The following is a 27555-nucleotide window of genomic DNA, read 5'->3' as shown; positions in this document are numbered from 1 at the left end:
GCTTGGACACACCTACTCATTCAAGCCTTTTTCTTAACTTTTACTATTTTCTACATTGTAGAATAATAGTGAAGACATCAAAACTATGAAATAACACATATGGAATCGTGTAGTAACCAAGAAAGTGTTTAAATATTGTTTTTTTAAAGATATATTTGAGATTCTTCAAAGTAGCAACCCTTTGCCTTGATGGCAGCTTTGCACACTCTTGGCCTTCTCTCAACCAGCTTCATGTGGAATGCTTTTCCGACAGTCTTGATGGAGTTCCACATATGCCGGGCACTTGTTGGCTGCTTTTCCTTCGCTCTGCGGTACAACTCATCCCAAACCATCTCAATTGGGTTTAGGTTGGTTGATTGTGGAGGCCAGGTCATCTGATGCAGCACTCCATCACTCTCTTTCTTGGTCAAATAGCCCTTACACAGCCTTGAGGTGTGTTTTGGGTCACCAGATGGGATGGCGTATTGCTGCAGAATGCTGTGGTAGCCATGCTGGTTAAGTGTGCCTTGAATTCTAAATGAATCACTGACAGTGTCACCAGCAAAGCACCCCCACAACATCACACCTCCTCCATTCTTCACGGTGGGAACCACATGCAGAGATCATCCGTTCACCTACTCTGCGTCTAACAAAGACACGGTGGTTAGAACCAAAAATCTCAAATTTGGACTCATTGGACAAAAGAACATATTTCCACCGGTCTAATGTCCATTGCTTGTGTTTCTTGGCCCAAGCAAGTCTCTTCTTATTGCTGTCATTTAGTAGTGGTTTCTTTGTAGCAATTCGACCATGAATAACTTGATTCACACAGTCTCCTCTGAACAGTTGATGTTGAGATGTGTCTGTTTCTTGAACCCTGTGTAACATTTATTTGGACTGCAATCTGAGGCTGGTAACTCTAATGAACGTATCCTCTGCAGCAGAGGTAATTCTCGGTCTTCCTTTCCTGTGGCTGTCCTCATGAGAGCCAGTTTCACCATAGCGCTTGATGGTTTTTGCGACTGCACTTGAAGAAACTTTCAAAGTTCTTGAAATTTCCGGATTGACTGACCTTCATTTCTTAAAGTAATGATGGACTGTCGCTTCTCTTTGCTTATTTGAGCTGTTCATGCCATAATATGGACTTGGTCTTTTACCAAACAGGACTGTCTTCTGTATACCACCCCTATCTTGTCACAACACAACTGATTGGGTCAAACGCATTAAGAAGGAAAGAAATTCCACAAATTAACTTTTAACAAGGCACACCTGTTAATTGAAATGAATTCCAGTTGACTATCTCATAAAGCTGGTTGAGAGAATGCCAGAGCTGTCATCAAGGTGTGTTCGAACGTTTTACTGGTACTGTATATTTTTTATATCCACAGAAACCTCTTAGGGAACTTGACATATTGACCGTAATTGGTATTTTGTTTTTCAGGCACATTTCGGCTGAAGTATGCTCCTAAATCAGACAGCCAGGACTCAGGGGACTAAGAAAAACTCCTGTGATCTCACACCTGGGCACATCAGCACCTTATGTTCCTCAGATTGGAGGAGCTCCTTTCATAACGTGACTCTTTGAACACCAGTCACAGTTTTGATGGTAGGCTGGTGAATGGTGGCCACTCAACTCAACTTAGATTCTTGCTTGAGACCATGAAGAAAGTGAAATTATAGAGTCAATTTGGAGGGTGCTATTTTTTATTTTTTTAAATATATTTTTTTACCTTTATTTAACTAGGCAAGTCAGTTAAGAACCAATTCTTGTTTTCTATGACGGCCTAGGAATAGTGGGTTAACTGCCTTGTTCAGGGGCAGAACAACAGATTTGTATTAGTTCCAGTCCATCTATAACAGATGATTTTGGTCAAAGGAAAAAATAAAAATATGACAAAACTCCTCACGCTACTCAGGTCACACCTCAGTGTCACTCAGTTCTGTAGCCAGACCCAACCCTTTCAAAACAAGTCATGTACTGTTCTAAGACAAGATGGCCTTTTAAATTGCTCTGGAGAAGAAAGTTGGATGTATATCTGAGAGGATGATGAAGTGTGAATGTAAAGACATAAGATGACTGCCAAATAATGCACATTGACTGACTGTCTGCCAAATCCTCCTCCTCTGGAACAAAGCATGTCTCTGAGGAAACAAGGAAGTACTTCTGTCATTTCCCTTTGTGTTGCCAGACATCACAGGGGAAGAGGAAGTGAAACAAACAAGTGCTTTATGCAACAAATCATTCACTGTGGGTACTTAGCCCTGTACAGTGCAGGTATTAATGATGAAAAGAAACAGATGGTGCCAGCATTACTAAGATGTGCCATTGATTTTGTTTTGTGCCGAACTGCCTGGAAATGATTCCAAACTTGTTTAATAATTTAGAAGTTTAGAAGTTGGAGCAGTCTAATTGTTATAATCACCACCCAAAATGGGTGGTGGTGAAATGTAAGAGGATCCTTTTTGAGAAAGATTAGATATTGAATGTGTCAGTGAATGTCTCCTTAAGTTGCCACCATGGTGTGGCATGTGAAGCACTTTTATGAGACTGGCTGGTCCCAGGCCATTGGATGTGAGTGTGACATGAGGACAGTGGTCTTCAAGGATGGACAAGTTATTATAGGTTTGTTGTGTTGCACTGGAGTGTCTTCAGTCATAAGGGACATTTCTTTGATAATGATCATATGTACCAATAAACACTTGCACCTATTGCTTCCAATATATAGTCAAGACTTTGACTAAATCAGGATCCACTTGGAGTTCCATTCTGGTGGATGTGGTATTTGTAGGTAAGGATCAGGAAGTGGTCACTGAAGATCAAGGAATTGTAGGACAATCCAGGATTGTATCTTGACTATCTGTACAGTATTGCATGTCAGGGACTGTTGTCAAAAATGTTTTGACCACATCCATGCTGTTTATGGTCTAGGTCTCATGGGAGTAAGAGAGTTTACAGTAGGCACATTATGGCTGCAGAGCAAACATGATTCTCTGGTGGATCATTTGTTTTTACACTGTTCTGTAACATTGTGTTTAGTTAATACACCCAGGTTCATGCTGCAAACATTTTGTGTAAACCAATTAGATTTATAATCATGTCTTTATATCATTAAAATGAAATAGTGAAATTATTGACCATAGGAAATCACGTTTGTGCACAAAGCTGTGCATCCTAGATGCCTTAGCAACCCTGCATGGTACAATCATTTACTAAAGAAAATGTATGGCCATAATAAAATGATACTGTATTTTTGCTTCTGGAACGGTTTCAGCTTACTTGGTTCCAATGAGATTCTTGTCAAACATATAATGACATCTAATTAGCTGGTATTATTTGACTGTAACGTAGCAGTTTTCTTAGTCAATAGCTATGCATGTTTGATTTAAAAGGTGTTTTAAAACATTTGGTATTATTGTGAAGCAGATTTGAACTTGAAGGTCAGATCCTGTTTTATTTTTGTATATACTTGTTTTATATACTGCATGAAAAACATATTTTGTTTTCTGATTTCATAATTTCATTGGCAACACCGTGTCTAATACCAGCATAGGCGTTCTAGATGGGGAACACACCACAGAAACGTTTACATTTTTTTTTTATTCATAAAATATGAACATAAATACAAGAAAAGGTTGTAATACTGCTGTAAATATGAAGAATGAGTGGCAAACACAGGAGAATGCAGAGGAACATTGGGTTGATAACTGTACCATTCCTCTGTTATTAAACCCTCAATCAAACTGATCATAGAATCATTCTTATTCATTATGCACAAGTATAGCATATGGACATTTGTACAGCGAAGCAAAATCACATTGAATGAAAACAAAATAAAGATGGAACTGCCAAAAATGCTGACATAAAAAGGCATCTAACATTTTAAACAGTTGAGGACAGCAAAAGGGAAGAGGACACAAGTCATCACACATTATAAAGGCGTAAATAACCCTCTATTAAACAAATTGAATATTCTAAAAGTGTGATGCCACCCAGAGATGAGCTCTGTCCGGAGCCCTAGGGCAGGTCTAGGTGGGGGAGAGATGGACAGACCCAGCCCATGATGCCCGCCCAGTCCTAACTGGCCACCAACCCCACATCAGTGACCCTTTCAACACACGTGCAATTCCATCATCATGTCCTATCATAGTGATCAAGGTCAGTTTATTATTCCTTTCATTTGTCCAATATCTGTACACACACAGAGGCAAATCTCTTATTACAATCATCAAAGCAGATTTTCGGTAGCATAGCATTTTAAAAAAAACTTCTTTTTTTTTAAACAAGAGTCCCTCACATCTCTTCTATGTGGAGACATTTACGACAAAGGCAGGGAAATAAAAACATATTTGAAAAAGGACCTTCGTTTTCATTAAGGAGAGAATTGTACTTATCGCTGAACCCATAACCATTATAAAGACAGGGGGAGGTGAATGCTAAACTGAACACACATTAACATGTAAGCCTTAAAAACTATAGTTTGCCTAGAATTGGCCAAAGTAAAGACTAAAAAGGAAATAGAAACAGTAATTTTGTCACAGCGGTTAAGACTATTGGCCTAAGTCACCCATCACAGGAGACTTTACCACATGATGACACATGTTGTGGCAGTAATGTCCCATGTCAGTCAAACTGGATTCAACTAAACTGTTACAAAATTCCTCAGCAGCTGTTGTGATTGAAGCTTCATCCAAAAGACTGAGCTCATTCAAGTTTAGCAAACCCAACCAGTGGAAAAGAAAAGATGGGGTTTGCTGTATCTGAACTCAACCGTGATGGACTCAAGCAGGGATTTAACATGTAACGTTTGAAACTTGTGCGAGCGAACTCAAGCTGAACTGGCAATCATCTCTGCTATACTAATCCATCCTATACAACAAAACCCAAACAAACTATTTAATCCCTTTCCCTAAACACATGGCTGAATGTATGGGTAAGGGGCAGAGTATGAGAAGGTGCAGGATAGGGCTTTTAATAACTATAAGGGGCCCTTTAGCGCATGGGAGAAGAGGTTGGCTGGTTCCTATGGTCTTGGCTAAGGTTGTAAAGCAAGCATGGGTTGGAGGGAAGACAGGGGGATAGGTCTGTATTTAGGAACGAAGGATCAGGTGGGTGGGGGGGTGGTAGATAGTATCAATGTCCCGAGTGCTGGCGTGGTGGTGGGAGGCTGTTACTGGGGGGCCATGGTTCCGAAGGTCTCCTGCGAGGCGTACACCATGTAGAGGAAGCCATCGTCATCCTTCTCGCGCTCGTATACCTCAGCGATGGCTGCCGACACGGACACCATGCTGTGGCCGTTCACCAGCAGGAAAAAGGCCTGGTTGGAGTTCAGCTGGAGGCGCCTCCTGGTGGGACAAAGATACATGGACAAAGAGTTCAGCACATCAGATCCACACATTGGTAGAAGTACATTTGCTGTAGTGAGTGCCTGATAAATGTATGTATGTAAGTAAATACAGAGAAGGTCGAAGATAACGTAACATCATGAAAGAGCACCTGATGATTTTGATCAGTTCACTCATGTTGACATGGTCAGGAACCAGGAACTTGGTTTTATCCAGGATGGGCAGCTGCTTCTCTCCCTTGTATCTCTCAATGATGACCTTAAAGGAAGCAGAGGAAACATCTTGTTATAGAGCTCACTGTCCCCACAGCACACCATGCAAGAAGGAGTCACATTACCAAGACCATAGAAATAGAATGGGCTCCAGAACCTCTAACCCTGGCGATTTGACTGGTAAACTCAGGTGTACACCCGCGATGGATGCCTGGTATTGTAATGTATTTTTTGTAATGTCAGTTGAGTCAACAAATCACAGAACATATTGATGGATACACTTCCTGCTTTCATTTCCAGCTTTGCTCATCGCAATGGTTGCCATCATTGACTTGAATGGGGACGCCCGTTCCATTTATTATATTCCTATGACCAAGACACAGCTAGTGTCAATCAGAGGGGGAGGGGCATTACTCAGGATTTTGGGGCCCCTGGACAGACAATGGTAAGGATCAGGAAGTGGTCATGTACTGTAACTGAGGCCCTTTCAGTCAGTCAGTCAGTCAGAGTGTGTGTGTGTGTGTGGAGGAGAGCAGATGGAAGGTTAGAGAGATATTCAATCTGATATGTGGTCTGTTTGGGTCCTGACACATGGCTAACACGGAGACGGTTCCATACCCTTCTACCTATTCTTCATGAGAATATCTGTTAGGAAGGATAACTTCTGTTGAGGAAAGCATTGGATGGGTCTGTATTTAGGAATACTCTCTATCCCAATTTATAAACTGGGTGGTCCGAGCTCTGAATCCTGATTGGCTGACAGCCGTGGTATATCAGACCATATACCACGACAAAACATGTATTTTTACTGCTCTAATTAAGTTGGTAACCAGTTTATAATAGCAATAAGGCACCTCTGGGGTTTGTGGTAATAGCTGTATCTGGGCACTCCGCGTTGCGTCGTACATAAGAACAGCCCTTAGCCGTGGTATATTGGCCATACACCACATCCCCTCATGCCTTATCGCTTAAGTATATTATATCTTTGCATGGTTGTGGTGGTAATAGATCTGATACTAACCGGAATCTTGTTGGGGTGCTGCTCTCGGATCAGTCGTACATCATCTACTCTCTGCTCTGTGGACACAAGGAAGAAAGAACAGGTGAGATGACAAAATAACTATCAGACTATATCTGTTCTATATCCCATCTGCCTTTCACACAGGTAACTCAAAGGAAAATATATATTGCCCATTTATCTCAAACCCCCTATGGTTATAGACAATACAATTAGCGCAGCAAACCAGGTAATGAATCAACTCCGACCATAAATGAAACAGCAAGTGAACATAATATTTTCTAAACTAGTCCCATCCTGCTGAACTTTGCAACTCGGTGGCCATTTGCAACAAGGCCAAAACAACGGTTTCCATGGCACCAGATAAGGCATTGGGCCCCTTTGTTTACACACAAACCCTGGGTCAGTTTTGACTGATGGACAGAAGACACACCACCACAAGTGCCTGGAAGGATGGACCTCTTGATCCCAATTGCTCCACAAAATGTTCATATTTAGGCAATTCTATCCAGAAATACACGAGAGATTTTTACAGGAATAATAATTCACTTTGCTCTTAAGTAAATACAATAGACTTAAAGAGACAGTTCAGACAAATTGTTTTCTCAAATGAGTCTTTTATAGTTGAATATTGTATATAAATTCATTCATATGATTATATAAAGGCTGAGGGCTTAAAAACAGCCTTTACTATATCTAGACCTACACTGAGTGTACAAACAATAGGAACACCTTCATAATATTGAGTTGGACCCCCTATTGCCCTCAGAACAGCCTCAATTCTTCAGGGCATGGACTCTACAAGGTGTTGAAAATGCTCCACAGGGATGCTTGTCCATTGTTGACTCCAATGCTTCCCACAGTTGTGTCAAGTTAGCTGGATGTCCTTTGGGTGGTGGACCATTCTTGATACACACTGTTGAGAGTGAAAAACCCAGCAGCGTTGCAGTTCTTGACACACTCAAAACGGTTCGCCTGGCACCTACTACCATACCCTGTTCAAAGGCACTGAAATATTTTGTCTTGCCCATTCACCCTCTGAATGGCACACATACACAATCCATGTCTCAAGGCTTAAAACTCTTTCTTTAACCCATCTCCTCCCTTTCATCTACACTGATTGAAGTGGATTTTACCAGTTAAATGTAATTAAATGTCATCTACGTAATCCCCAAAAGTTATTATTTATCATGAGAGGGCCATAATGCTGCATACTCAAAGAAAGGTTAAAATCTCACCTTTCTGGCAAAAATTGTTATAAATTGCTGAGATGTAGTCACTTTTGAGGACACAAGCTCAACTACTTTTTTTTTTTTTTTACATTAGGAAATTACATATTTTATGATGTATTCCATATTCAACAAAACTGTATGAATAAGGAAGGTGAAATCTTATAGTTAGTCGTTTCATAATTTGATTATGCTATATTTAGAAAGTATATAAGTCATTTCCACTGTTAAATACATATTTATATGTTTAGTGTTAGAGAAAATGTACATATTTTCTAAAGGTCTCTCTTGATCAAAACGTCTGCCAGCATCGCTGGGAACGTCTCAGTTCTAGCTTGGCTTCCTGAACTCGTTAGGAACTCGCCTCATATTAATCTTCTGTGTCTAGGACAAACAATGCTATAAATCGATCATTGAATGTGCTACTGGGCTGGGCGGTATACCGTATTTTACTATATACCGGAATTTATGCACGGACCGGTTTGGGTTTTTACTTTACCTTCTATAACGATATTTTAAATGTTTGGTTTGTTAAATGTGATATGCCGTATGTAATATCCATTTTTATAGTTTACTCAGCTACTTGAGTCATCCCTCTCTCCATGCCGCTTTCCACAGACCTAGTCCCACCCCGTCACTCAAGGGGTGCATTTGTTGTTGCTTGACCAAGAGATACTTTCGTTCAGTCTGCATGGTCAATGCAGCACATGCAACGATGTTGATGACAACGATGTTGTTTACACTTTGATCTTAATGTAAATCCACACGCGTTCTAGAATTACAATATGAGTTTGTGTTTCTTACATCTGCAAACAGCTAGTTTATTTTCTTAGCAAGTTAAGCTAAACCGTGTTAGACACTAATGCTAATCGCTAGGCAGCTGGCTAGCTAACAAAAGTACGGAGTCACGGAGCAAACGTAGCTAGCTAATGCAGCCTGAGACCAGTACTGGTGGAGGCTTAAATCCGCATGTTGTTTGTGCAACCGTATCTTCTAAATCAAAGAGGAATAGGAGAAGCATGAATATGTTGGCTATATGAATAAAGATGTAATGTAACCAAAGATTATAGGGTCCCCAAGGAAACACTGAACATCAATTTGGTTCCTACCCTGTCACAATAACTCGTCCATGGCATTTTCATTCGTCGTCATGTCAAACATTGTATTCAAAGAACCTACTATTATTTATATTCAAACTATAGAATTACAATAAACATTCTATTTACATGATTCCAAAAGTTCACCCAGGTGTTTTGATCTAAATCGCAATTCCAACATTTGGTTAAAAATAAGGCCTAGTATTTTTGCCATATCGTGGCAGTTTGGAAATTATCTCAAATGAGTGCAGGAAATTCAGAAATAGGTTGAAGTTGAATTGAGCAGTATAAAACAATCAGAATGGAAAAATAATTTAGAATATATATGTATTGCCACCCTAGGGTCACGCACTACTCAAAGCAAGTGTAGAATTTTTATTAATCAAAAACATAAAATATCGTCAAATAGTCATTCCGTAAAAAAAAAATGAAAAATACCATATGATACATTTTGGCCATATCGCCCAGCTACCATGGTGAAACCACTCCCTATAGCTGCGCTACAATGTAACGATTGCAGGCATGTGAATTGTCAGTGGTTGTGAGGTAAGAGTTGATGGACGGTCGTAAGAGCAAATGAGATATTAAAAATCAAATCAAATTTTATTTGTCACATATACATGGTTAGCAGATGTTAATGCGAGTGTAGCGAAATGCTTGTGCTTCTAGTTCCGACAATGCAGTAATAACCAACAAGTAATCTAGCTAACAATTCCAAAACTACTACCTTATACACACACAAGTGTAAGGGGATAAAGAATATGTACATGAAGATATATGAATGAGTGATGGTACAGAGCGGCATAGGCAAGATACAGTAGATGGTACTGAGTACAGTATATACATATGAGATGAGTATGTAAACAAAGTGGCATAGTTAAAGCGGCTAGTGATACATGTATTACATAAAGATGCAGTAGATGATATAGAGTACAGTATATACGTATACATATGAGATGAATAATGTAGGGTATGTAAACATTATATTAGGTAGCATTGTTTAAAGTGGCTAGTGATATATTTTACATAATTTCCCATCAATTCCCATTATTAAAGTGGCTGGAGTTGAGTCAGTGTGTTGGCAGCAGCCACTCAATGTTAGTGGTGGCTGTTTAACAGTCTGATGGCCTTGAGATAGAAGCTGTTTTTCAGTCTCCCGGTCCCAGCTTTGATGCACCTGTACTGACCTCGCCTTCTGGATGATAGCGGGGTGAACAGGCAGTGGCTCGGGTGGTTGTTGTCCTTGATTATCTTTATGGCCTTCCTGTGACATCGGGTGGTGTAGGTGTCCTAGAGGGCAGGTAGTTTGCCCCCGGTGATGCGTTGTGCAGACCTCACTACCCTCTGGAGAGCCTTACGGTTGTGGGCGGAGCAGTTGCCGTATCAGGCGGTGATACAGCCCGACAGGATGCTCTCGATTGTGTATCTGTAGAAGTTTGTGAGTGCTTTTGGTGACAAGCCGAATTTCTTCAGCCTCCTGAGGTTGAAGAGGCGCTGCTGCGCCTTCTTCACGATGCTGTCTGTGTGGGTGGACCAATTCAGTTTGTCTGTGATGTGTACGCCGAGGAACTTAAAACTTACTACCCTCTCCACTACTGTTCCATCGATGTGGATAGGGGGGTGTTCCCTCTGCTGTTTCCTGAAGTCCACAATCATCTCCTTAGTTTTGTTGACGTTGAGTGAGGTTATTTTCCTGACACCACACTCCGAGGGCCCTCACCTCCTCCCTGTAGGCCGTCTCGTCGTTGTTGGTAATCAAGCCTACCACTGTTGTGTCGTCCGCAACTTGATGATTGAGTTGGAGGCGTGCGTGGCCACACAGTCGTGGGTGAACAGGGAGTACAGGAGAGGGCTCAGAACACACCCTTGTGGGGCCCCAGTGTTGAGGATCAGCGGGGTGGAGATGTTGTTGCCTACCCTCACCACCTGGGGGCGGCCCGTCAGGAAGTCCAGTACCCAGTTGCACAGGGCGGGGTCGAGACCCAGGGTCTCGAGCTTGATGATGAGTTTGGAGGGCACTATGGTGTTAAATGCTGAGCTGTAGTCAATGAACAGCATTCTCACATAGGTATTCCTCTTGTCCAGATGGGTTAGGGCAGTGTGCAGTGTGGTTGAGATTGCATCGTCTGTGGACCTATTTGGGCGGTAAGCAAATTGGAGTGGGGTGTCAGGTAGGGTGGAGGTGATATGGTCCTTGACTAGTCTCTCAAAGCACTTCATGATGACGGAAGTGGTAGTCGTTTAGCTCAGTTACCTTAGCTTTCTTGGGAACAGGAACAATAGTGGCCCTCTTGAAGCATGTGGGAACAACAGACTGGGATAGGGATTGATTGAATATGTCCGTAAACACACCAGCCAGCTGGTCTGCGCATGCTCTGAGGGCACGGCTGGGGATGCCGTCTGGGCCTGCGAGGGTTGACATGTTTAAATGTTTTCCTCACGTCGGCTGCAGTGAAGGAGAGTCTGCATGTTTTAGTTGCGGGCCGTGTCAGTGGCACTGTATTGTCCTCAAAGCGGGCAAAAAAGTTATTTAGTCTGCCTAGGAGCAAGACATCCTGGTCCGTGACGGGGCTGGTTTTCTTTTTGTAATCCGTGATTGACTGTAGACCCTGCCACATACCTCGTGTCTGAGCCATTGAATTGAGATTCTACTTTGTCTCTATACTGACGCTTAGCTTGTTTGATTGCCTTGCGGAGGGAATAGTTACACTGTTTGTATTTGGTCATGTTTCCGGTCACCTTGCCCTGATTAAAAGCAGTGGTTCGGGCTTTCAGTTTCACGCGAATGCTGCCATCAATCCACGGTTTCTGGTTTGGGAATGTTTTAATCGTTGCTATGGGAACGACATCTTCAACTCACGTTCTAATGAACTCGCTCACCGAATCAGCGTATTCGTCAATGTTGTTGTCTGCCGCAATACGAAACATATCCCAGTCCACGTGATGGAAGCAGTCTTGGAGTGTGGAATCAGATTGGTCGGACCAGCGTTGAACAGACCTCAGCGCGGGAGCTTCTTGTTTTAGTTTCTGTCTGTAGGCAGGGATCAACAAAATGGAGTCGTGGTCAGCTTTTCCGAAAGGAGAGCGGGGCAGGGCCTTATATGCGTCGCGGAAGTTAGAATAGCAATGATCCAAGGTTTTTCCAGCCCTGGTTGCGCAATCGATATGCTGATAAAATTTAGGGAGTCTTGTTTTCAGATTAGCCTTGTTAAAATCCCCAGCTACAATGAATGCAGCCTCCGGATAAATGGATTCCAGTTAGTAAAGAGTCAAATAAAGTTCGTTCAGAGCCATCGATGTGTCTGCTTGGGGGGGGAATATATACAGCTGTGATTATAATCAAAGAGAATTCCCTTGGTAGATAATGCGGTCGACATTTGATTGTGAGGAATTCTAAATCAGGTGAACAGAAGGACTTGAGTTCCTGTATGTTGTTATGATCACACCACGTCATGTTAACCATGAAGCATACGCCCCCGCCCCTCTTCTTACCAGAAAGATGTTTGTTTCTCTCTGCGCGATGCGTGGAGAAACCAGCTGGCTGCACCGACTCCGATAGCGTCTCTCCAGTGAGCCATGTTTCCGTGAAGCAAAGAACGTTACAGTCTCTGATGTCCCTCTGGAATGCTACCCTTGCTCGGATTTCATCAACCTTGTTGTCAAGAGACTGGACATTGGCGAGAAGAATACTAGGGAGTTGTGCACGATGTGCCCGTCTCCGGAGTCTGACCAGAAGACCGCTCCGTTTCCCCCTTTTACAAAGTTGTTTTTTTGGGTCGCCGGCTGGGATCCATTCAGTTGTCCTAGGTGAAAGGCAGAACACAGGATCCGCTTCGCGAAAGTCATATTCTTAGTTGTACTGATGGTGAGATGACGCTGCTCTTATGTTCAGTAGTTCTTCTCGACTGTATGTAATGAAACCTAAGATGACCTGGGGTACCAATGTAAGAAATAACACGTAAAAAAACAAAAAACTGCATAGTTTCCTATGAACGCGAAGCGAGGCGGCCATCTCTGTCGGCGCCGGAAGTCTCAATGAAGGACATCCCAGATTCAAGTGGTTTCAGATTTCACATTCCACTTCACACAGGCACAGAAGAAATGCTACGGTGTCTGTGGGAACCATGGCTTTCGCTCAATGCGAGCCATTGTGATCTACGGTGTACACAGATCGATTTATAAGCGAAAATGTCGGTCGGTACCAGTACCAGAACCATGCACATCTAAGAGGTTTTAAAAAGTGACATCTCTTAGGGATCAAAGATTGGGGATCAAACCTACGTATTTTTTTCCCCCCGCATTGTTTGAAACTCATTTTGTACATAATGTTGCTGCTTCCGTCTATTATTACCAAAAAGAGCTTCTGGATATCAGAACAGTGATCACCCACCTCGAAATGTACAAAGATTTTTCTTTAATGAGTCAGACGCGAAGGATATACTGCTTTGTCGAGACAAGGCCCAAATCCCTGTCATCCGCGTGTAGAAAAGACGGAGAAAAAGTGGGAGAAGGGCAGGGTGCCTTGTAAAAATTTGCCGGCGAGTAGGTAAACCACCACCACCCTCCGTATTATTGGCCAACGTGCAACCACTTTAAAAAAACTGGCCAATCTACGATTAAGACTATCCTACCAACGGGATTTAAAAAACTGTAATATCTTATGTTTCACAAAGACATGGTTAAATGACGACAAAGATAATATAGAGCTGGCTGGCTTCTTCATTCATCGGCAGGACAGATCAGCGACAGTGGGGGGAACAAGTACTTGACACACTGCCGATTTTGCAGGTTTTCCTACTTACAAAGCATGTAGAGGTCTGTAATTTTTTATCATAGGTACACTTCAACTGTGAGACAGAATGTAAAACAAAAATCCAGAAAATCACATTGTATGATTTTTAAGTAATTAATTTAGCATTTTATTGCATGACATAAGTATTTGATACATCAGAAAAGCAGAACTTAATTTTTGGTACAGAAAGCTTTGTTTGCAATTACAGAGATCATACGTTTCCTGTAGTTCTTGACCAGGTTTGCACACACTGCAGCAGGGATTTTGGCCCACTCCTCCATACAGACCTTCTCCAGATCCTTCAGGTTTCAGGGCTGTCGCTGGGCAATACGGACTTTCAGCTCCCTCCAAAGATGTTCTATTGGGTTCAGGTCTGGAGACTGGCTAGGCCACTCCAGGACCTTGAGATGCTTCTTACGGAGCCACTCCTTAGTTGTCCTGGCTTCCTGGCTGTGTGTTTCGGGTCGTTGTCATGCTGGAAGACCCAGCCACGACCCATCTTCAATGCTCTTATTGAGGGAAGGAGGTTGTTGGCCAAGATCTCGCAATACATGGCCCCATCCATCCTCCCCTCAATACGGTGCAGTCGTCCTGTCCCCTTTGCAGAAAAGCATCCCCAAAGAATGATGTTTCCACCTCCATGCTTCACGGTTGGGATGGTGTTCTTGGGGTTGTATTCATCCTTCTTCTTCCTCCAAACACAGCGAGTGGAGTTTAGACCAAAAAGCTCTATTTTTGTCTCATCAGACCACATGACATTCTCCCATTCCTCCTCTGGATCATCCAGATGGTCATTGGCAAACTTCAGACGGGCCTGGACATGCGCTGGCTTGAGCAGGATGACCTTGCGTGCGCTGCAGGATTTTAATCCATGACGGCATAGTGTGTTACTAATGGTTTTCTTTGAGACTGTGGTCACAGCTCTCTTCTGTTCATTGACCAGGTCCTGCCGTGTAGTTCTGGGCTGATCCCTCGCCTTCCTCGTGATCATTGATGCCCCATGAGGTGAGATCTTGCATGGAGCCCCAGACCGAGGGTGATTGACCATCATCTTGAACTCCTTCCATTTTCGAATAATTGCGCCAACAGTTGTTGCCTTCTCACCAAGCTGCTATTGTCCTGTAGCCGATCCCAGGCTTGTACAGGTCTACAATTTTATCCCTGATGTCCTTACACAGCTCTCTGGTCTTGGCCATTGTGGAGAGGTTGGAGTCTGTTTGATTGAGTGTGTGGACAGGTGTCTTTTATACAGGTAACGAGTTCAAACAGGTGCAGTTAATACAGGTAATGAGTGGAGAACAGGAGGGATTCTTAACCTGTTGCGACGACCAAACCCGGATCCGGGATTCTATTTATAGACCTAAGCTCATTACCATAACGCAACGTTAACTATTCATGAAAATCGCAAATGAAATGAAATAAATATGCTAGCTCTCAAGCTTAGCCTTTTGTTAACAACCCTGTCATCTCAGATTTTCAAAATATGCTTTTCAACCATAGGAAAACAATCATTTGTGTAACAGTAGCTAGCTAGCGTAGCATTTAGCGTTAGCATTAGCGTTAGCATTTAGCAGGCAACTATCACAAAAACAAGTAAAGCCTTCAAATAAAATAACTTACCTTTGAAGAACTTCTGATGTTTTCAATGAGGAGACTCTCAGTTAGATAGCAGAAGCTCCGTTTTTCCAAAAAGATTCTTTGTGTATTAGAAATAGCTCCGTTTTGTACATCACATTTGGCTACCAAAAAAAAAAAAAAAAAAAAAAAGAAAATTCAGCCCTCAAAACGTGAACTTTTTTCCAAATTAACTCCATAATATCGACTGAAACATGGCAAACGTGGTTTAGAATCAATCCTCAAGGTGTTTTTCCACATATCTCTTCAATGATATATCCTTCGTGGAAGCCTGGTTTCTCCTTGCTCTCAAATGGAAAAATAATTGCACCTGGCTTTACGCTCCAATTTCGACGCAGGGACACCAGGCGGACACTTGGAAAATGTAGTCTCTTATGGTCAATCTTCCAATGATATGCCTACAAATACGTCACAATGCTGCTAACACTTTGGGGGAACGACAGAAAGTGTAGGCTCATTCCTTGCGCAATCACAGCCATATAAGGAGACAATGGAAAACAGAGCTTCAGAAATTCTGCTCATTTCCTGGTTGCTGCATCATCTTGGTTTCGCCTGTAGAATGAGTTCTGGAGCACTTACAGACAATATCTTTGCAGATTCTGAAACTTCAGAGTGTTTTCTTTCAAATATGCATAGTCGAGCATCTTTTCGTGACAAAATATCGCGCTTAAAACGGGAACGTTTTTTATCCAAAAATGAAATAGCGCCCCTAGAGATCAAAGAGGTTAAAGAAAAACTAACAGGTCTGTGAGAGCCGGAATTCTTACTGGTTGGTAGGTGATCAAATACTTATGTCATGCAATAAAATGAAAATGAATTACTTAAAAATCATACAATGTGATTTTCTGGATTTTTGTTTTAGATTCCGTCTCTCACAGTTGAAGTGTACCTATGATAAATTACATATCTCTACATGCTATGTAGGTAGGAAAACCTGCAAAATCGGCAGTGTATCAAATACTTGTTCTCCCCACTGTATGTCTACTAAGACGAGGGGCGGGAGTGTGTGTCTATTTGTCAATAACTGCTGGTGTGCAATGTCTAATATTAAAGAAGTCTCGAGGTATTGCTCGCCTGAGGTAGAATATCACATGATATGCTGTAGACCACACTATCTATATTACTCATAACAGTCTATTTACCACCACAAACTGATGCTGGTCAATATTCAAAGCTGCGGGGCCAGACGGATACCACGACATGTATTCAAAGCATGCGCGAACCTAGCAAGTATCTTCACTGACATTTTCAAACTCTCCGTGATTGAGTCTGTAATACCTACATGTTTCAAACAAAGTTAACCTGCCTAAATTATTACCGCCCCATAGCACTCACGTCAGTAGCCATGAAGTGCTTTGAAAGGCTGGTCATGGCTCACATCAACACCATCATGCCGGAAACCCTAGACCCACCACAATTCGCATACCGCCCCAACAGATCCACAGATGACATAATCTCAAATCGAACTCCACACTGCTCTTTCCCACCTGGATAAAAGAAACACCTATGTGAGAATGCTGTTCCCTGACTACAGCTCAGCATTCAACACCAGTGCCCACAAAGCTCATCACTAAGCTAAGGACCCTCGGACTAAACACCTCACTCTGCAACTGGATCCTGGACTTCCTGACGGGCTGCCCCCAGGTGGTAAGGGAGGCAACAACACATCTGCCACGCTGATTCTCAACACTGGGGCCACTCAGGAGTGTATGCTTAGTCCCCTCCTGTACTCCCAAGACTGCTTGGCCAAGCACGACTCCAACACCATAATTAAGTTTGCTGACGACACAACGGTGGTAGGCCTGATCACCGACAACGATAAGACAGACTATAGGGAGGTGGTCAGAGAACTGGCAGTGTAGTGCCAAGACAACAACCTCTCCCTCAATGTGAACATGACAAAGGAGCTGATCGTGGACTATGGGAAAAGGAGGGCCAAACAGGCCCCCATTAATATTGATGGGCTGAAGTGGAGCGGGTTGAGAGTTAAGTTCCTTGGTGTCCACATCGCCAAAGAACTATCCTGGTCCAAACTCACCAAGACAGTTGTGAAGAGGGCACGACAACACCTTTCCCCCTCAGGAGAGTGAAAAGATTTTACATGGGTCCCCAGATCCTCAGAAAGTTCTACAGCTACACAATCGAGAGCATCCTGACCAGTTGCATCACCGCCTGGTATGGCAACTGCTCGGTGTCTGACCGTAAGGCGCTACAGAGGGTAGTGCGTATGGCCCAGTACATCACTGGGGCCAAGCTTCCTGATATCCAGGACACAGGAAGGCCCCAAAACAATTGTCAGACTCCAGTCACCCAAGTCATAGACTGTTCTCTCTGCTACCGCACGGCAAGCGTCACCGGGGAGCCATGTCTTGGAACAAAAGGCTGCTTAATAGTTTCTATCCACAAGCCACTAGACTGCTGAATAATTAATCAAATGGCCACTCGGACTATTTACATTGACACCCCCCTCCCTTTGTTTTTACACTGCTGCTACTCACCATTTATTTTCTATGCATAGTCACTTTACAAATGACCTCGACTAACCTGCACATTTGACTCGGTACCGGTCTCGCTATTGTTATGTAATTTTCTTGTGTTACATTTTTTTTATTTTTTTTACTTGAGTTTATTTATAAAATACTTTCTTAAATCCATTTCTTGAACTGCATTGTTAGATAAGGGCTTGTAAGTAATAATTTCATGGTAAGGTCTACCTACACCTGCTGTATTCGGCGCATGTGACAAATACAATTAGATTAAAATACTGTCAAAAGTACTGGCAGACTGATTTGTAATAGACTGCCATAGCCGCAATTAATAAAGTAAACATTGGCCGTTGATTACATCACCTTTTTCACCACATGGGGTACCGCCCATGTTCTCAGATAACACATGAACTAGAGTGATGCTGTGAAGTCAGCACGTTCCTAGTGTGGAGGACAACCTCCCTAAAATGTGGGTTTGAGCGATGTAAGTAAAGAAAACTGACCCAGAAGTGTTTTTCTGTTGTAGAGCTGTGCATAGTTGTTTAAGGTTCCAGTTACAAAAACACGAAATTATGGCTGATAGTACAGCTAAAACAGATATTGTGCACTTCTCGCCCAGCCTGTTCTCAGATCAGACATAACATAGTTACTGTGAATCCAGGACACACACAAATTAGTATGATATATTTGGTATGGTTAGGCTGCGATTTAGGTAATATTCTGAATGGAGTTATTTTTAACTGTAGGATGTGAAAGCGCATGCAGCCTCAATTAGCCTAGCTAGATAACGCTAGCTAGCTTAACTAGCTTCTCCCGGTTTGATGCAGTCAAGACAGGTACTACTTAATCATTTTTGATAAATAACCTAGCTATGGCAGCTATTAGTCTACTATAGCTGTGAGTAGGCCCCACTTGCTAGAGCGGCACCTCTCTGCCTTGTCTCGCGCATTATCAGCTCTGCTTAATATAGTAGCTTTAAAAAGGTAATTTTCTGTTGCTTTCCTCACTCAGATTGGACCGGGTCTGGATCCAATCAGGTCCATACGGAATGAGTCTAGTTGTCCTCGGGTCCGTTTGGAACGGGTTTAAATAAATGAATCAGTAATAAGTTACGAATTCTAGCTAGGTGGCTAACGTTGGCTAGGTGGAGTTAATTAAAATAAAACTTTTTTTTTTAACAGTTTGTTAACTGCCTTGTTCAGGGGCAGAACAACAGATTTTTACCTTGTCAGCTCGGGGATTCGATCTAGCAACCTTTTGGTTACTTGCCCAACACTAACCACTAGGCTACCTGCCGCCCCACTAGGCTACCTGCTGACGTTGGCTAGCTGGCTAACGTCGGCTGGGTTAGCGTTAAGGAGTTAAGTTAAAGGGTTAGGGTTAGCTAAAAGGGTTAACTAAAAGGGTTAACTAGGCAAGCCAGTTAAGAACAAATTCTTATTTACAATGACAGCCTTCCCAGGCCAAACCCAGACTACGCTGAGCTAATTATGAACCGCCCTATTCCAATCACGGCTAGATGTGATGCAACATGGATTCAAACCGAAAGAGGCAGTGACACCTCTTGCACTGAGAGACAGTGTCTTAGACCACTGCGCCACTTGGGAGCCCAGTGGTTAGAGCATTGGGCCAGTAACCGAAACGTTGCTAGATCGAATCCCAGAGCTGACAAGGTACTGTCATTCTGCCCACAAGTCAAAATACAAAACATAACATATCATACTGAATGCACCCCCCTCGGCAGGTACAAAAGTAACATTGCAGTAGTTCAGTTCTAGGTCTATTTAATTTCAACTAATTTGCTCTAGAAATTAAATTACAGGTAGAGGACACAAACTGTCGGAGTAAAAAACTAAAAGTGTTACTTTCGTCCAGGTTCTCCCTACTGTGGCAACAACAAAAAAAAAGATTTCAAAATGGGGTCGCGGGCCAAAAAAGTTTGGGAATCCCTGAGTTAGGATAATTAGGTTAAGAAAGGGGTTAGGGTTCGCTGAAAAGCTCTCCTAACCTGCTACGAAAACTAACGTCCGGTCGTAGCTGTACTCCATCTAGTCACATCACAACCCTAAACAAGGAACCTCATCTCAGACGCAACACTGTATTGAACATAAAGGCCTATTGACAGAAAGCGAAATTAACACGACAATCCATATTTGGTTTGTTATCTAGGTCTACATGATATAATGTTACAGTTAGCCTACAGACATTTGTTTTTGGCCCCTTCCCCCAAGGCCCTCTTTTCACCTTCGCAATCCGTCCCATCCCATCCCCCAATTTTGCAGCGCACTTCCCTGCATTTCGAGAAGAGCAATAGGCCTATGTAGCCTACTTATTTATTTTTTAAAACATCTCTTTCCAAAACAAATTGAGCTCAACAGAATCCGATTATCGTTTCGCTGTCATTGACATACATTTTACAGAGACAGACATTGTAGGCTAAAGCCTACCAACTAAACACAACACCAATATTTGCTCAGTCTATTCGGATTGCATAACATGACCCACTGAGGATATAACCTTTTTTTATTAGCCTAGATACAGCCACCACACTTATTTATCACGAATTTGTCGCTTTGAAAAGCCAAGTGTAGGCCTATATTATATCGAATTAATTATCTTCCAAATTTGTACCTATACTGTTTGTTGCCTTTGGCGTCTGGTCGAAGTTGAACTGATGAACTATTCAGACACTAGGGGCAATTGGGAAACCATCTGTTTTCCACATAAAAGATGACATTACGAAATAAGGATCCATCAAATGTGAACAGTTACTAATTGAAATAACGACATAATCTATAAAATCAGATTCCAATGTTAAAATGTGTGGTGTTAGTACATACCAAATGTCCTCCTTTGTTTGAATGTCTTCTCTGAAGGCATATTTCACGCAGGTCAAACTGTTTCGTAAATGAGGCAAAAGATGCCTGTAAGAATGGTACATATATTTTCAACCGTAGATGATTTAAACTGTTGGGCGATCCAAGACCAATTTTTTGTAAGAATAACAAATTATTTTACTCCTTTGATGTCGTTCGACTCCTTCCTTGCTATCTGCTGCGGAGTCTACAGCAAAACAAACCAGTCAGCTGATACTTGACGTCATTGAAAGAGAGAGAGAGATTACCCTGGTTCAAGTCTGGAGTGAATAATCTGAAAACCTGGCTAACGAACAATTCGACTCAAATTTGGCCTACAGATACAATTAGATAAGGCTTACTAAACTAATGCGTTATTAGTTGTTAGGAACATGTAGGAGCCCTTATAATGTCTTATTGAAATATGTAAAATGTCTGAAATATGTTAAACATGTCCATGCACATTTTTCAAAAGACAGAAAATAGTTGTTATTTAGACAGGGCTGCTATGAAAGTAGTAAATAAGTAAATCAACTTCAGCAGTGAGTGAGTCACTACAATATTTTTTTGCTCACAGATAGACAAATCCATTGTCCAAAATAAACAAACCTGTTGTCTCAATCTCACACAACATAATTATTATTTGTTGTTTCAATAGAGTGAAAGCTTAAATGTGTTACACAGGGTTTAAAAAATAATTGTAGCATTGTAATTTAAAAAAGTGTCCATAATATATCTGCAGTAATTGTGGAATGTTTCACAGTATTACTTACCAGCCAATGTTCTGATTGCCCTGTGATATTCACCTATTGATTTCTCCCACGGGAGCACAGCATCTGTTGTCAAAATGGGAAGGCTGTTTTTACTTTGTGGCTGTTTTATCTAGTGGAAATCGGGTTAAGTGGCCAAAACAAAGCCCTGACTAGGTAAGGGAATCATTGTACCATCTAAATCACTGTGAAATATATTTTCAATAACAAAAAATATAGTTTTTACAGCTGTTTGAAGCTGGTGGAAAGTAAAAGGGAGACATGAGTTCCTATGATGGGGCTTAGCTGGTGGAGGGTTGTTGGTAACATTTGCTGTAACAAAGCAAGTAAGAGAACATGGATAAAGTAGACATAAATACATCCCAAGATGTATTCCCATAGGTTGAGAGAGAGGAAGGGGATAATTGCAAAAAGTTTGCCCATAGCTTAATCAGCAAGCATAGGGAATGTGCATTATTGTGCCGTGCTCATAGGCTATAAAATAATAGGTGAATGACATTCTGCACCTTGCTAATAGAAAAGAGGAGGAAAGACATGACACTATGTTGATGATGATAATGTTTGCAAACACATTTACGTATACATTATTGCTATGCCCATAGAATAGGAAGAAATGTGAATTATAAACTGGGTGGTTTGAGCCCTGAATGCTGATTGGCTGACAGCCGTGGTATATCAGACAATATACCACGGGTATGACAAAACATATATTTTTACTGCTCTAATTACGTTGGTAACCAGTTTATAATAGCAATAAGGCACCGTGGGGGTTTGTTACATATGGCCAATATACCATGAGACAACGCGTTGCGTTGAGCCGTTGTATATTGGACATATACCATATGACATTAAAGCAAGCTAGTCATTTAGATAAGCCAAACTAAGTTTGAGACAGAGACTACGGGTCCCACAGAGAGACAACCCTACTAGCCCGTACACACCTGAGGGAACTGGATAGTTGTAAACAATATTTTCAAACTTCCCAGGGGCCCTAGGAAGTCCCTAGGAGGTAGGGATTATTTCTGGACATAATCAAACTAATTTCCCCTCATGGATTTGTGTAGGATAAGCACTTCTGCCATTTTCTTACTGTCGTCTATTACTTTTAAATCCAGGAGGGGGAGTGAATGAGCCGTGACACATCGGGTTGAATGGTTGAAGACCAAACCACAGCATGAATGGCATTAGTGACATGAAGTTATTTGCTGTCAGAAAAGACAGGGATCTCTCTTTCCAGCCCTCATCTTCAAACCTTTAATTCAATTTGACCATATTTGTCTTGCACCACGTTCCACCGTCTTCACTCATTTTGAAGCGATCAGCTGTGGTTACAATGTGCCAAAAAAGAACATGCTGCACCCTGAAATTCAAGAGACTTGTGGTGCATTTCCACTGAGGATTTACTCCATTGTTTTACCAAAAAGCCTCAGACCTTTGTGTTTCCACCTTCACACCCTGCTCCTGGGACTCATCGGGCCATGGCCTCAGTGAACATGCCCTGACTTGTGGCCAAGGCAAGGCCGCTGGGACTATTCTGGCTGGATTTACATATCAGCGGCTAACTGTGAACATGGGTTAACGGTAATTTCCATAATCTTGTTTGGACCCCTAGAGGAGTAGCTGCAGCTAATGGGGATGCTTAATAAATAGAAATACAAACACTGTGAAAAGTCACAAAGCAACTGTTTTGATTATGCAGAGGTTGTTGATTATGCTCTTTACAAGTCTTCACTATCAGCCCTAGCTATGGAAACACAATTAACCTAGTATAACACAAGAGTGTAGCCTATACACTAGAGTAACACTTTTGGTTCAGTCTCTTAGCAACGCTCAGCATCAATAAAGTTAGTCAGGAAGCAGTGTAGCTCATATCCACAGGCTCAGCTCGCCTCCACGCTCTTGTCCTCTTCTTTAGCCGTAGCAGGTTAACAAACATTGTGTAGCAGATGGAACCTAAAAAGCCTTTCTCTTCTTTCGTCCATCTTCTGTCCATCAGCTTTTGCACAAACATGGTCAGAAGGGGCAGCTCCCGTTTTTGAACAGCAGGTGGCGCTCTCTGATAACCTCTGCCAATCATCCTGCAGATTTAGACATTTTGTGTAGTTTGTGACAGATTCAGACATTTTAAAAGACTACAGTGTCTAAGATATTCACCGGAAAAAAAACAATTATACATTTTACCTTTAATTCACCCGATGAGGTTGATTGGCTATGCTACTGTTGAGAAAGATACTGTCACTCCCCTTCAATATTCACCATTAAGGGTTTCCCAAACTCGGTCCTGGGGCCTCCCAGGGGTGCACGTTTTGGTTTTTGCCCTAGCACTGCACAGCTGATTCAAATAATCAACTCATCATCAAGCTTTGATTATTTGAATCAGCTATGTAGTGCTAGGGCAAAAACCAAAACGTGCACCCCTGGGAGGCCCCAGGACCAAGTTTGGGAAACAATTATGGGGAATATTGCAGGGAAGGGGTGAGACAGAGGTAATGACTAGGCCTACCTACTGTTGATTACTAGGAGCAGAATCTTTTCATTTGACCTTTTTTACTCTGTAAAGTTGATTGAGAAAACATTTATAATTATGACCTGGGGAGTATTGAAGGGGAGTGACAGTATTTTTCTCAAAAGTAGCCTAGGTTGTACTAGGCCTAGTACCTACTTTTGATCACTGCAGACCGCAGCCTGATCTGAGATTAAAATCAAAATAAGTATCAATAAATCATTTATATAAAATAGTAAATTCTTAAAATAATAACATGACACCTACTAATCATGTTACTTCTCAAGATTGAAATAATGTGATTTGAATTTTTGTATAGACTAATAGACATTAATGTTCAAGAAAGGAAAAGGTTCTTCGCGCGTTGGTGCTGTGCCTGCTATCACACAATGATACTATGTTAGTATATATTTTCAAACAGCAAACCCTGTTTCAAAACAAAATAGGCCTACCTTTAATTAAATCCATCATTATAAGCCTTTCTCTGTTCTTGCTCACCAGACTCTTTCTATATGCAGCAGCCTGAAGCTTGTTGCTGGATATGAATGAGGATCAGCTTGCCTGCCACTATCTCCCTCTAGGTCACAGTAAGAACATAAATTATGCTAATCTAAGGGCTCTATTCAATCTGTATCACTGAAGCGTTGCAGATCGCATGATAGAAATGTAAAGATAATTTTAGATCGGGCCGACATATGCAGTGTTTACCATGAATGCAGTTTCCGCTAACGTGGGAACATTGCCTTTAAATTTCAATCACGCTGTAACCATGAACTTCTGTGATACGGATTGAATAGATCCCTAAATGGCCATCCATTCATATCTAATAAACACACTGCTCGTTGAGGTAATGAGTTTTTAAACAATCTTTAGGGATCTAGTGTTCGAATGATAAAGGGGATGCCAAGTGTCTTCAACAATGACCCTCGAGGCCTCTAAAATCATCCAGCCCATTCTGTGCTGCTGGGAAGCTTCAGGCCAAGGCTAGTCATTCAGTATGGGTTGCTGTGGCAGTATCCATGGAAACATCCTACACTTCACTGAGAGTTGAAGGTAACACCCACTCTCATTGTCCAATCTCTGTAATGCATATTTATACCCTCAGACAAGCTATTATGAAATGTTTGTATTAGTATACCAATCTATATATTCATTCATCCATCTACCCTTTTACTACATGGAGCAATTACTATGGCAATAGTTCACAAATGCACTCTCCATCCTTTCAACAAATGTTAATACATTCATAACCTTGCTTGATTGAATTGATTACCACAGTTAAAGCAGAATGAGATGTACAATATTGTGGAATTCATTTATATGATCAGAATCTGTGCATGGCATATCGAAGGTGCTTTATTTCAGCATACATTATTTACAGATTGCAAGAGAATAGTGTTGAGGTCTTAATAGTGATGTTGATTTATATTGTGCTGAAATTTAGGTCAAATCAATACACACGATACAAAGTAAAAGCATACAAATCATACCGTAGAGTAATACTTTAATTGCAAACATGCACATGGTATAAAGTATAACTATGTACTGTACACTTGTATACCTCATATGTCTTTCCAGGGTAGTTGGTGCTCAGTTAAATAAGGAAATGTGTTAGTATACTTTTATGTACACTTTCATGAGTGATAGAGATGAGTGTAGAATTGTTCACACTGGCTGGACTTACCGGTTTTGACAGTGTTAAGATCTCACTGACTGGATTGGAAAATGCAGTGACATCTTCAGAGGTAGATGAACACATTATGACATGAAACACAATAGCTCTTGTTAGCATTTATTTTTTAATATTTTGTTCACATTTTGTTTTGCTGCAACACAAACAAAACTGAAATTACAGACAATAAACAATGATTCAAAGGTTTGTTGCTGCCTGCAAACAACAAACTATGAGTGCACTCTATATTCTGAACTGAAGGTTCGTAGGACTGCTTTCTGATGAATAGGAAACTGGAAATGTTGTGGGTGGACTAAAATGCCATTTCGTGGAGTGACTAAACTAAAAGCTGTTGAAATAATGGTGTGAGAGACCTGGTCACTGAGGTAGACTGTGACTTGTTGTCAGTGAGCTAAATTTACAACAACAAAATCACTAGTCTTCCACAGCGTCCAGGACCAAAGTGCACATCCTCCTGCAAGCATAGAAAAGGATAATGACAAGTTATACATGTATCATTATTCACCTGAGCATGAGTTTTTTTCATTGACAATCATAAAGCCAGGCTACTCAACTACATATTTCTCATCAATATTGCATTTATATTTTACAATGAATCAAATAATTGAGATCCCATGCATGACCATATACATGCTAAAGCTAACCAGAATTATTGAATTTTATATTTATTTTTATTTTATTTATTTATTTCACCTTTATTTAACCAGGTAGGCTAGTTGAGAACAAGTTCTCATTTACAACTGCGACCTGGCCAAGATAAAGATATATAAAAAAAATATTGATGTTATAAAGAGATGTTGTTATAAATGTTGTTATAAACATGTTGACAAATGTATAAAACAAAGAAACAAAGAAAAACAGTGAATGCAAATAGCTGTTGTGTACATACGAATCCCCCTCTGAAGCCGTTAATAATGTGGTAATACCTGAAGCCTACCTGCCCTTTCCACAGAGATCACATATCACACACAAATCCACCCCCTTTCCTTTCTAAAGGCTATCACCTGTCCCCATATCATCACCCATATCCCCAGCCTCTGAGTTCACTAAAATGAAAGACAAAGTTGAGCTAAAGGACAAGCTCTGTTTTAATTAAAGTAGAACGTTTATAAAAGTAACATTGTATCTATTGGTTTCCTAAAGCTCAGACAATAAAGGGAGGTATATTTAGACTCAGATGAGGGGGAGAAAAGAGAACCTAATTGTGAATAAAGGACAACATTAGAGAGGTCTGTATTTATGAGGTATTTGTCATTCAAGCCAAAGATGAATATGATACATTCTGGGTGGTGATATCTTATGAATCACAAAGCTCCTGTTAAAATGTAAGGAAATAGCAGCTTATGTCTTACCATTCACACTCTTGAATCATTTTTATATTAGTGTGTTCTGCGTTAGCATAATCTTATGAATGTGTTAATATATTTTGGTGGTGTGTGTGTACCCACAGCACAAGGCGTTCAGACAATGTCTCACTTCTCCTTGTGGCTGATGGAAAAGAAAAAGGAAAGAAATGCCTAATTTCCCACAATTGTACTTGTAGGATACTTAACACTGTTGATTCTAGCATTCTTGTTTTAAAGCCAGTTATTCAGTCACATCTAAGTGGTGTAATGTCTAACAATGTGACAGAAGGTGTCATAAAAGAGGAGCACAGGCCTGGCCTTCCATCAGGCAGCTAATGAATTGATGAGTACATGGAAAGGAGTGATTATGGAGATAGCAGAACAGAGACCTCAGCAAGCTGTTGATCACTGTCTGTCTGTCCCTGGCTGGCTCCTCTACTTATCCTCATATGTACATGGTGGACTAGACTGGAATAGCAGCAACACAGGGTCTGATTATGATTCATTACGAGCACAGAAGGAGAGTGGTACTGTGTCCTGGGTACGGGTAGGTACGTTCCCATAGGGCAGGTACAATTACGTATAATGGATGAAGAC

General features: G+C 41.4%; 2 protein-coding genes across 3 annotated transcripts in view; one reads left to right on the top strand and one right to left on the bottom strand.

The window, feature by feature from the left end:
- Positions 1 to 4257, top strand: part of LOC110511130 (zinc finger CCHC domain-containing protein 14) — a 39374-nt gene extending 35117 nt beyond the window's left edge. For both annotated transcript variants that reach the window (XM_036972417.1, XM_036972413.1), the window contains exon 13: positions 1421 to 4257. In XM_036972417.1, coding sequence (XP_036828312.1) covers positions 1421 to 1476 — 56 coding nt within the window. In that variant the 3' untranslated portion in view covers positions 1477 to 4257. The remainder of the gene's footprint in view (positions 1 to 1420) is intronic.
- Positions 3559 to 20899, bottom strand: LOC110511247 (microtubule-associated protein 1 light chain 3 beta). Its single transcript, XM_021592266.2, has 4 exons — positions 20632 to 20899; positions 6556 to 6611; positions 5474 to 5580; positions 3559 to 5322 (listed from the first exon to the last, which is right to left on the bottom strand). The coding sequence occupies exons 1-4, from the start codon at positions 20669 to 20671 to the stop codon at positions 5148 to 5150; spliced, it is 378 nt and encodes a 125-aa protein (XP_021447941.1). The 5' UTR covers positions 20672 to 20899; the 3' UTR covers positions 3559 to 5147.
- Between the last annotated feature and the right edge of the window lie 6656 nt (positions 20900 to 27555).

This window comes from Oncorhynchus mykiss, chromosome 1 (genome assembly GCF_013265735.2).
Source record: "Oncorhynchus mykiss isolate Arlee chromosome 1, USDA_OmykA_1.1, whole genome shotgun sequence".
NCBI classification, from domain to species: domain Eukaryota; kingdom Metazoa; phylum Chordata; class Actinopteri; order Salmoniformes; family Salmonidae; genus Oncorhynchus; species Oncorhynchus mykiss.
Note: the sequence above shows the minus strand (reverse complement) of the source record. Positions and strands in the feature narration are given on the sequence as shown.

Coding starts and splice junctions, on each gene's coding strand:
- LOC110511247 (XM_021592266.2), bottom strand. CDS start 20,671: ATGCCTTCAGAGAAGACATTCAAACAAAGGAGGACATTTG. Junction 6,612..20,631: donor CAAACAAAGGAGGACATTTG/GTATGTACTAAC, acceptor TTGTGTCCACAG/AGCAGAGAGTAGATGATGTA. Junction 5,581..6,555: donor AGCACCCCAACAAGATTCCG/GTTAGTATCAGA, acceptor GCTTCCTTTAAG/GTCATCATTGAGAGATACAA.